The following is a 12423-nucleotide window of genomic DNA, read 5'->3' as shown; positions in this document are numbered from 1 at the left end:
TTTGTAAAGTACTGTTGATTTCAATGAAAAACATATATGTTTAAATAATATTATTTGCTGTTATTTTATATAGGGTCCTATGCATCTATAGATATTGTGTATGACCTATTAACAGAGCTATGCTGTAATAAACTCAGCAAAAAAGGTCTGAAAAATTTTGTTTGGTAGATTATTTCTCTGTTCGTTACTACAATGTTAATTGTCATTGTTTTTCATATGGTTGGGGAGCCTGTGTATTAACCTTTACAATGAATTACCTTACCAATTTCAATTTTAAGAAAAAAAAAATTGCCTTTAAATATTGTTTTTAAATGTTATTTAAATTAATTTCTTGAAAATAACTCTCATATGAACCTCTGGAATTAAAACATGCATACATTTTGCAATTTTTGCTGGTGTCAAGATATTTATAATATAATGGTGATTAACGCTGGATCGAGGGGCCCCCTTTTAATTTTGCCCAGGGCCCCAACAGACTCTAGAATCGCCACTGCAAGTTGGACATCATTAATAAACAGGCTTTCCAACCATATACAATACAATGCCAATTGCATTATAACAATAGAGAAATAATTGATCCAAATTTTTTTTGTCAGGTTTATTTAGAACAGCCAAAAAGGAGATTAAAGTAGAGCAAGGCCTCCATATACACCCTTTAGGCTATTGTGATATAAAGTGAAATGTTGGGATTTGTGATGAATTACATTTTTATGCCAAAATATTGAAAATATTAAAACATTAATCTGTGGTCTGTTCTGCCTGTAGGTCTATAGTAACGCATGTGTCCCTCTTTAGATACCGTCCAGAGGTAAATTCAATTTATATAAGGAAAAGCATCTCAAAACATCTGATTGATTGTAATAGCATCTCAAAAATGCTAAATTTAAAAACATCTCAAATTATGGGAATTATTTTAAAAGCATTTCAAAACTGAGTACTAAGTTTTATTTCCCCCCTACAGCTTGGGGATTGTGCATTTGTTGACATTAACGCGCCGAAATTTAAATAGGCCAATCAGCGCATATTATCTGACTCCTGTCTGTTAACCTCTGACCATCTCCGGATCGGTTAGGTTTCGTTTCCGACTCCACCCGTTCAAGTCCACAGTCTTCACCGGAGGAGCTTTAGCATCAGCGGTCTGGAGTTTTTTGGAATTAGCCTCAGCCAGAAGTTGTACCTGTCTTCAGTTAACTCGGTAAGTAAATCAACACAAGTTAAAGGCTTTAACGTTAGTTGAATTGGGTTTATTCGGCTAGAGGGTTGCATTACAGACAGCAAACATGGCGTTAATGTCCCCATAGCTTTGTACGTCTAACGTTAGCTAACGTTACATTAGACTTTTATAACAGCCTGGAAACGTCTATTCAAATACATGTTTAGGAAACAGAGTGTATCATTAGCAATCGTTTTATAAGTTTGACTGCTTTCGAAAAATGCAGTGTGGGTTTAACGTTAACGTTACCCCATGGTTTACCCGCCTGGCGGGCTAAGCGGGATCAGTCTATTTGCTGCAGCCTTTTGGTTAGCTAACGGTAGCGGTTACCGCTAATATTGTGTAACGTTAGGCCAAACCTCGGTGTATTATTTCACTGTCGAAGTGAACTGCACCGCAATGAACCTCGACATATTTTTAAATGTGTTGAAACAAGCTGTAAACAGGTGTTTTCAAGCTATACAGCTTTAAAGTCGCACTTCTATCGCCACCACAACAGCAACGTTACACCAACCGTTAACGTTACTCAGGGTGTGACCTTAATGCCATTAAAATGCACCGTCTCACTTTGTGAACGCCAGTGTGAGGGAACTAAACTGTTGGTTGCTCACTTAAAGGAGCATATAACAGAAGGGCATCATGTAGCTTGCCCAGTGAGAGGATGCAAAAATGTGTTCTCTGCAAAAACGTCTTTTACTTCTCACATGTCCAGAAAGCACAGACATTGGTCAGAAAATGTGATTTGTGCATCAATCACAGATACACACTGTGAGAGTCCAACTACAAGTGCTACCATACAGGAACCTGCCAGTGTGTCAGATGCTGAAGACTCTGTAGGGGATGGGTCTAATTTCAGTGACCTGTATCTGAGAAATATATGTATGTTTTACATGAAACTACAGGGACAGCATCTTGTTCCAGTGTCTACCATTCAAAACATTGTTGAAGAAATGCAGAATATACATGAGTTGGGACAGACATATACTTTGAATCAACTAAATTTGCTTCTAAAAGATATGTCAGTTTCAGATGAAGACATTGTAAAAATCAGTGACACAATTAAACAATCAGACCTGTTTACAGCTTGCCACACAGGGCCCATGAGAACTGCTTACTCAAGAACCCAGTGCTTTAAATACATGTTCAAATATGTGGAGCCCAAAAAAATCTTGTTGGGCAGAGATGAGAACAGGACAGAGAGGTATTCCTGTGCTAAAATCTTTAAAGGGTATGCTGGAGTCCGGTTTTTGGCAGGGCCTCATGTCAGTGGATCCTAATAATGTTTCCAAAACAGATGTTCTCTCTGACAGTTGTGATGGTAAGGTGTTTATGTCAAACACATTTTTTCAGGAAAACCCAAGTTGTCTCAAGCTGGTTTTATACCAGGATGCATTCGAAGTTGTGAACCCATTGGGTTCTGCAAAAAAGAAGCACAAGGTTTTGGCTGTGTACTTCTCTCTACTCAACATGCCCCCCCATGTACGATCAAATGTTGACCACATGCAGCTGGTTTTATTGTGTAGAGAGAAGGATTTTAAGGAATTTGGCCATGCCAAGGTTTTTTCTGAACTGCTTACTGACCTGAAAGAACTGGAGGGAAATGGGATAGCAATGGGAGATGAACTTGCAGTCAAGGGAGCTCTCTACTGCTTTGCTCTGGACAACCTGGGCTCTCACACCATTGGTGGTTTCACAGAAAATTTCAGTTCATCTCAGTACTTATGCAGATATTGTCTGATTTCTCGAACTGAATTTCAGGGTGCTGATCCTAACATCTGTGGACTGGAGCGGACTCCAGAAACGTACAGATCTGCCATTGAACAGCTGGAGACAGAGCATGCTCCACAAGTACAAGGGATAAAGTTCAGGTCAGTATTTAATACTCTACAAAACTATGATGTTTGTTCACCTGGCATGCCCCCCTGTCTTGGTCATGACATCTTCGAGGGTGTCCTGTCATGCGATGTTGCTCTTTACCTCAAGTACTTCATCAACAAAAAGAAATGGTTCACATACACAATTTTGAACAGGCGAATCAAGCAGTTCAAATACAAAGCAACAGATGCTTGCTCCAAACCTTGTGAGGTCAGTCCTCAAACACTGAAACTGAGTGGACATGCTGTCCAAAATTGGAACTTCTTGAGACTGTTGCCTCTGATAATTGGAGACAAAGTGCAGGACCCCCAAGATAATGTGTGGCAGTTAATTTTGCAGCTTCAGGACATTGTTGACCTGATTTGTGCTCAGCAAATTTCCATGGCACAGGTCGCCTATCTGGATGTTCTCATCCAAGAATATTTGGAAATCAGGAAGGCACTATTTCCAGATATGAACTTGAGACCTAAACACAATTATTTGCGGCATTATCCTGGACTGATCCTGAAATTTGGCCCACTCATCAGGCTATGGACTATGCGTTTTGAGAGCAAACATAGTTACTTCAAAAGATGTACAAGGCATCTGAAGAATTTCAAAAATCTGTGTTTGACTCTTTCAGAAAGGCATCAGATGTTTCAGGCCTTTCTTTCCACTGGGTCCGCGAGTCCTCCATCTTTGCAAATGAAAGATGGCTCACCATTTTACTCAGAGCTTTACAGTGAGCAAGTGAAAGGCACAATCCTCCATTTTGGCTTCACTGAAAGAAATACAAAAATTCCTGTTTATGTGCAGTATAATGGGATAATTTACAGGAAGGGCCAATTTGTTGTCACTAAGAATGATGATTCAGTGGAGTTTGGTGAAATCATCGTCATTCTTGTGAAAGACGATTTTGCACTTCATTTTCTGATGAGAGTGTATGATGGGGAATTTCTTTCACACTACCACATGTACTCTGTAAAAAAGGACAGTGGAAGATTAGAATGCAGACATGTTAGTGAACTGATTGACATGTGGCCTTTATCATATTACATAAACAATGGACACCAGATTGTCCCATTGAAGCACAGTCTCTTGTCAGACTAAATCAGTAGGCCAGATGCTAAACTGTCTTTTTTGTGTGTCTTAACAGATATGCCTGAATCAAAGACCATAAGTGATACCATAGCAGCAGTGCTTCCGGATCTTCCTGATCAAGTTGTCAAGTCAGTAGAAGATGCTTTGGAGGCGCTTGGTGCAGTAACGACAGATGATTTACAGTACATTACAGAGGGAGACTTGCTGCCAGTATTAAAGCCCATACAAGTCAGAAGACTGGTTGCTGCCTGGGCCCAAAACAGTGAGTGTAAAATATTGCCACCACAACACAGCACACTTCACTTATAGGCCTGCACAAGTAATTAAATTATATTTTATTTTTTATTTGATTTTTGTAATCCAATCGAAATGCAATCTGTCAAAATAAATTTTGAATGTATTTTGCAGCCCTACTATCTAGAAGTGTATCAATATGCTACATTCTGTTACAGAGTAGAAAAACATTAGGTTAGGTTTAATGATTTCAAACCTCTTTTGTTGTACTTTTACAGACTCGTCCACTCCAACTTCAGCCCCGGCATGTTCCTCTCCAGGGTCTCTCCTTTCCTCTCCCTCTCCCTCCTCCGTCACTCCCTCACCAGCATCATCCACAGCTACATCATCACCCTCAGGAAGTTCTTATCCTCTTGCGCCAGACTGGGTAGACACTTTTCAGATACCATGGCAGAAGCTCCCTGAAGAGTTAGTACAGAGTTTGGAAAGACAGAAAAGGCCAAGTGCGCGACTACGACGAAATGTGATAAGGATTGTTGTCTCCGAGATGATGAAGATTTGTAAGAGTCCAACCAAACACAACACCACAGAGATAACAAAAAGGATGGTGGCCAGGTATCCAAAGTCTCTTCAAGATGTAATTGATGATGATGTTATTGGACTTGGATATCATTCCCTGGCAAAGCAACTCCAGGCAAGAGTTGAAAATGTCAAACGACCTGACACACCAAAGATAAAGAAACGCAAAGCTGCATCAGATGATGACACAGATGAAGTATCTGCTGAACAAAGAGCAAGTGTTCAAGACATGTATGGCTGTGTCAACTGGATGCCGAAACATCTGCCACTCTCTGAGACTGTGGAGAGTCAGCTAGAAAAAAAAGAAAAAATGAAAAAATTTGAAGAGATGAACTACAATTCAGATGCTTTGAAAGAATTGATCAAGTCCACCTATTTCACACAGCGTAAAGAGATCAATAATGGTGTAAGCATCCAGAAATTAAGCCAGGAATGGCCATGTTTGTTTAAGGAAGTCGGTATGGCAGCACACTTCCAGGAACTGACTGGCGTGAGTTTGATTGAGTCCTTCCTTGCCAATGTTGACAAAAAGGGGGCACGTCTCTTAAACTTCTTCAAACGTGTTGATGCACATAAACACAAACAAGTCCTGGATGCTCTTCTCAAGCTTCAAACTGAAAGAGGTCAGTCCACTGGTTGCTCAGAAGAGGTCATACAGATGGTGCTTCTTTTACTGGCTCATTTTGACGAGAAGGAAGAGCATCTGTTCCATTTCATCGAGAAGACAAGCCTTGCTGAGGAGGTTCAGATGGAGAGTGTGCCACCAACACCCTGCCTTATTGTGTGTGGTAAGTAAACTGAACCAAACCTGCAAGCTTTCTCTACTGGTATACAAACACCCACTTGTACTCTTGGCTTGTTTACTTTCTTGTTAGCTTGTAGCCCACTTTGAGACACTGGCTAACATTTTTCCTGATAACAAGATTGACTCTCATCCTATATTGAAATAAGTACCATTGAATTTCTATTTATGGCTGATATTGAAGCCCTTGTCATTAAAGTTTATTTTTTTATTCATGTTGTTTATTCTTAGGGTCCTCCTGCTTTGCTGCTGAGACATTTATGTTGAGCATCGACAAAGAGGTTGTCAACGACCACATCACTTCCTTCACATCTGCCATCTGCCTGATGTTTGGCAGTTACTACTGCTTCAAGGTACACTACCCAGTGGAACTACGGTCTACACTGGAGTTCCTCCAACGGTAAAATATTATTTTTCTAAAATATGTTATAATATTAGAAAATGCAAGGCATTTGATATCCCTCCTGAAGTTGTTCTCTCTCTCTCTCTTCCTCTCTCTCTCTCTCTCTCTATCATAAAGGTGTTTCTTTTCAATAAATCCAGAGAAAGGCACCAAAGTCGAGTGGAACAAGAAGAAAAAAGTGTTCTCAGTCAATCCCAGAGTCTTGACTCTGATCTCAGACCTTGCTGACCATGAGTGGACCTTCCAGTGATGTTGAGAGATGATATGATAAAAGGTACACTTAGTGTTATATACACTGCAGATATTGTGTTAGTAACATTTCTGAAAGTTTTACAAGATGTATAGTTTTACAAGATAAATTGTCTGGTACAGTTTGTACATGTTCAGCTTTACTGCACTGGTTTTGTACTGTAAACAAGTTGAGATAAACTTGCTTGTGATGGTAAGGTGTTTATGTCAAACACATTTTTTCATGAAAACCCAAGTTGTCTTAAGCGGGTTTTATACCAGGATGTATTTTAAGTTGTGAAGCCATTGGGTTCTGCAAAAAAGAAGCACAAGGTTTTGGCTGTGTACTTCTGAATTTCTGAAAGTCTTACAAGATGTATAGTTTATATAAAATGTCAGGTACAGTTTGTACATGTTCAGCTTTACTGCACTGGCTTTGTACTGTATACAAGTTGAGATACACTTGCTAGTTACGGGAATGTATACAATTCATATGCTTAAAGGAATAGTTCACTTTAAAGTTAAATTCAGACCAAACTGCTCATCTGCTTTTTACCGCAGATCTAAAATCCTGAAAGCTGTCAGTGTTTTGTGGATTAAAAATCTTAAAAAAGTGAATTATTCCTTTAAGTAATACTTAAATAATGCATATTCATAATGAATTACTGTATGCACTAATGAAGGATGCATTTTGCAGAATTGTAGTTTCAGCTCAACTTAAATAGATCATCAATCAAGGACTGTTAGTTCACAGTTACTTCATATGTTAATTGATATTAGTTATTATTCATATGTTAATTGATATTTGACAAGATTAGCTTGATTTTTTTTTTTTTTTTCCTAGTATAAAAGTTTATGGACTGCTAAATTTCCCTTACAACTTTTAAGGGAATAGACCGAATGGTATTTTTGGACAGATTTGCAACACAGATATTTTTAAGATTAGCAGTGTGCCACAGGCCATGCCAATAAATGGTCAATTGAGTGTAAAGGACACTTGTTCGCTAACAAAATAATACCATCAGGTGTCCAACAAATTCTATTAGGCATAATGCCATAAAGATTCAGGTGTTGCCCATGAACTTATATATTAAAGAAATCAAGCTGATCTTGTCAAATATCAATTAATATTAAGTATGTGTGAATTAATAATCCTTAGTTGATGATCTAACTTTGAACAAATAAAGTAATAGTGACTTCAATTAATTGTCCATCTGTCATTCAGTGCATGTAGTAATTCATCATGAATTATGCATTAATTAAGCATTCCTTACGTATATGACATATCTCTCAAGTGAAGTGTTAACTTTTAAAAAATTTCTTGCAGTCATAGAGAAAGTATTTCTTAGATTTATGATGCAAGATTTGAAACTTTTGCTGCCCTTCAGGGATAATTTTATTTTGATACTATGAAAATAATACACTGTATGTACACAAATACCAAAATCAACTGTAAAATCAACAGTATTAATACATTTTTTACTGTGAATGAAGGAAATGTTTTACCGTAATTTAACGGTAGAGTTTCGGCAACCACAGCTGCCGGAATTTTACCGTGAAAACAACAATTCAATTGTATTATATTAAAAACAACTATGTGCTTTATACTAGTGGGACGATGCAGTGGCAAGGTATCTTATATCTTACCAATGCATTAGATGCTGGTAGAAGAGATGGTAGAGATGTGCAAACATTAGCACATAAAGACTGTACCACCAGCATGGCTTTTGAAGAATACGTGGGACAATATTGTGTCGTAATTTGGAAGAACTAATCCTTAAAAGTCAACTATGCAGGATTTAAAAAAAATACTGTACACTCATAGAAAAGTAATCCCTCTCAACCATCACTTATGACCCACTAGAAGTGTGTGGCAATGTATTCATCTGCAGATGCCCGTCCCTCTGCCTCGATTTCTCATTTTTGTCTTATTTTGCTGTGCTCAGAACATCTGTTGTTACAGCGCACAGGTGAGGTCTGGACTTTATAAAAAGGTAGCAACCAGGTGCCCAAACTGCAAGCAGCACACATCCAAGAGAAAACTATGAATACTCTAGACACAGTGCCGAAACGCCCCCCCACAAATATAGTGCATCTTGGGTTATCTTGCACTGGCTGTGCTCCTTTTTCTACAGCTGGAGGGCAATCCAGCAAAAAGTGATGACAAGTGGAGAGGGAGAAGCATCACTCTTAGGCAATCAAGGTTTATTGTGTCATTAATGTTGAAGAGATAATGATGCCACAGAGATAAAAGGTACCAGCAATCACCTGCTGCCTGCTCTTATTTCAGTTGTAACAGCATAATGTACTTTACTTCACTATTTAGGGCTGAGACTGGAATCAAAAAAGTGAGTGATTGTTGTGGTTGTGTCAGCCATGTAGTCGAGGTAGGGGTGCACGCTGCTTTTGTCGTTTGAATTTATTCAGGTACCCGGTGTGTGCGTTTTGAATGGTGTGCAGGTTCCGTCTACTAAGGCATACGCTGGTAGTGATGATGTGGACGCCCTTTCACTTTCGCTGGCAATACTGCTCACAAACAGTAACCGACAAATCCTGCATAGTATACTTTTAACAGTCTGGAAAAAAGGTTCAAAAACTTGGAATACCAAAGCTTTGGCGACTGGTTCATGCTACATACTTGTATGAAAAAAAAAACAGGAAATAAATGAAATATGCAAAGGAATGACAAGCACACTAGACACGCACCATGGCTATTTTGTGAGTTGATATGATCCTATCCTAATGTGATATCAGCGCTCACACACTCACAAATACACACACCCAGTGAATGACTGGTCTAATCTGAAAGATGATCTCATTTCCTAACTTTTTTGTGGCAGGCCTGACCTTCACTGCAGATCAGTAGAACAACAGCAGAGATTTATACTAAGCTCCTCAGCAGCATGCTCTTTATCACACAGGAAATAAAGGCCTTATCTTCACACCGTCAAACTGAAATCATTATACTCAGTTCCTTGTAATCCTCTCAAGGTCCATTCGCTCCTGAAAGGAATTGTAGCTTTGAGTCTTATGCGCTCGTAAAACCCTTCTTTGCAGTGTGTTCTGAATATAAATTCCTGGAGTGTAGAGCATTGTATAAGACTGTGCAGTATATGTTGATGAGGCACAGTGTAGGTGTACAGTGCAGTGTGTTGTTTTTCTTTGAGTGAGTGTACGTGTGCATGTGTGTCCTACCTGTCAACTGCAGGATGGTACAGCGGCCGGCTGTCCTGTGGGGACAGGTAGCTGTAGGCTGCCGATCCTCCAACTACTCTGATCTTAAACAGCACCCCAGCATTCTGCAGGGAAAGAAAAACACATTAGCATCGCCCTGTTGACCCCCCTCAATGCCGAGCTATAAATTCAGTGGTAAAATGATTTTATGATTGAAATGATAAAAATGAAATTGTAGATAAATCCACAAAAGCTTGTTTAACTTTAATAATCTGCGAAAGAATGAAACTCAAAGGAACATTGATTTTTAACCAGCGTGCTCAAACAGCAAGCTGATGAGCAGCGGTGTGCAGTGAAGTACAATTTAAGGCCTTATAAATCAATGAAGAGATATTTTATACTGCTGTATGTTCAAACAATCAAGACAAAACAGCCTACAGCCCGTAGTCCTTCATCCTTTCCCCCAATAGTTAACAGAGTGTGCCCAATGTGTGTGTGTGCATGTGAACATTTTCATCATTATTGCTGTTAAATAAAAAGTCTGCCTTCACACACATTTGTTGGAAGACAGCTACCACTGCTGTATTTATAACACTGGCTTCTGCAGGACAGACGAAGGTGAACGCTGATAGTATAAATAACAACCCCCACACTCTGGAAGATAGATTCACTCTGAAGTGCAACACTCATGCTTAAGAGGTATAAAGAGGCAACGATAAGAGATGTCATTTAAATATTCTGATGGGTGACAGATAGCACAGCTGCTGTCTTTATATAGCAACCATGTGCTTTAGCCAGTTAACAAGTAAGATGCAGAGAGAAATGTAGAGAGGGTAACGCAGCATTGCAGTAAGACTTAAACTTAAAGACCCCCAGAACATGTTTTTCTTAATACCATTGTGATTAAATGCTCAATGATCAAAGTTAATGTTAAGGGGGAAAATACAGGGTAGTTATTAATTATTAATAGTTACACTGAAAAGCTCACTAGGTCTTCTTCACCATGACTGTTTGGATGTGGTTTCATCTAGTTGACGGTGCAGGCAACATCAGCAAACCCAACAACTGTTATGGCATTTTGATCCAGCTGTTGCTAAATTCTGATTGGTGCACGGGAATCAGCGACATCACATTTTCCAACTGAGTCCCGCCCACTTCAAACCAGTGAGAAGAGCACAGAAGATAAAAATACAAACACAGAAACCTCATGTTATATGATAAAAACTATGGCAGATTATTTTGCATGGAGTATTATAGAGACATGCTGTATAAAAAATATGTTTTAAATAAAGTGTGTGCTGCCTTGTTTATGGATGTAAACAACAAAACTGGAAAATATTAGGCAAAACAGTTCCTGTTTTTCTACACTGGCAGACTGCTTATCTTGCATGGCTTGGCTCCTCCCCCTCTTGGTAATTTTATGAAAACAGAAAACCTCTACTGACAGTAGAAGCGACTGTGTAGTACCGAACAGGAAGTCTGCTTTTGGTCAGGCAGCCTTTTCTGTGAGAGCAGCTCAGACATGGAACAGTCTTCCAACAACGCTCAGGGAGTATGACACATGATATCATGATATCTTTCTTTTAAATGTAACTTAAAATCATGGCTGAGAGATGGTCAACTCTGTGACCACCTGCTCTAAAACTGTCATGTATACCATATTTGTATTTTACTGTATTTAATTAGGTATTTTATGCAGTGTATACTTTAATGATTGTAGTGCTCATGTCACCTGCCCCAGAGACTACGGTTGAAAATTAGCCAACCCGGCTAAACCGGCATATTTACAGTAATGTTTATTAATGTGCATTGTCTCTGTATTTTAAACCAATAAACTAAACTAAACTAAATATTTACAATAAGAAGTCTGTTGAAACATCTAAAAAATGATAGAAGTCTTTTGGCTCATGTACCGAAACACTTGGTTTAATCAACAGTTTGTTTAAGTGAAGTGAGTTTTATCATGTTTTAGAGAGGTCCTAATTTAACTGTATGATCATTTTGGTAGCTGCAGTTTGTTTTCTGTTGAAGTAATTATACTAACAGGTGTTTATTTTATTTTGTCAACTCTATTTATATTTTAAATCTATGAGGGTAGTCTAATAACAGAGTGAAACAAATATAAAGAATGCACATCCTCCAAATCAACTTATTCCAATCGGTGCTGACGTCAAAGGGAAAAGTTAAGAAATCAGGATTTGTCGCACACGATGTATTGCTGCTCCCGTGCTTTATTCCCACACCAAACAAATAAGCAACGTTTCGCCTCACGTAGGAGGCTTCATCAGGCTTACAGAGTAAAGGGCAGTCCCTCTTTTTATAGCATGTCCTCCAATAAGAGTGAGGCTATCTGGAGACCTACAAAATACATATAAGAATAATATTATTTCTCAACCAATCACAGATGCATTTTACCATGTTTTTCACAGATTCAATTAATACACTTATGAAAAACCATTTATAAAAAACATTTATAAAAAGAAAAAATATATATATATGTACTATTTACAAATTTACGTCTAATATCAAAGTCCAAATTCATCCCATGGGGTTGGAGTGTCTTTAATTTATGGATCCAGAATGTTTCCCTTTGTTGTAGTAGTCTGGTCCGATCCCCCCTCTTCGTGGATATTCCACTCTTTCAATACCAATGTACCTCAGCATAGAGACACTATGGCTCATTTGTTTAAAATGTGCTGCTACTGGGTTTCTCATATCTCCTGTCCGGATATCACTTCTGTGTTCACTTATTCTAGTTTTAAGCGCTCTTGTCGTCATACCAACATAGGCTAGGGAACATGGGCATTTAATCATGTACACCACATGTGTTGTTTT

At 38.6% G+C, this 12423-nt stretch overlaps 1 protein-coding gene across 1 annotated transcript in view; it reads right to left on the bottom strand.

Moving 5' to 3' along the window:
• usp43a (ubiquitin specific peptidase 43a) overlaps positions 1-12423 on the bottom strand; it is a 194579-nt gene that overhangs the window by 53190 nt on the left and 128966 nt on the right. Inside the window, exon 9 of the mRNA XM_050044839.1 lies at positions 9610-9713. Coding sequence (XP_049900796.1) covers positions 9610-9713 — 104 coding nt within the window. The remainder of the gene's footprint in view (positions 1-9609; positions 9714-12423) is intronic.

The sequence above is a fragment of the Epinephelus moara genome, chromosome 5 (assembly GCF_006386435.1).
Source record: "Epinephelus moara isolate mb chromosome 5, YSFRI_EMoa_1.0, whole genome shotgun sequence".
Taxonomy (NCBI): Eukaryota; Metazoa; Chordata; class Actinopteri; order Perciformes; family Serranidae; genus Epinephelus; species Epinephelus moara.
Note: the sequence above shows the minus strand (reverse complement) of the source record. Positions and strands in the feature narration are given on the sequence as shown.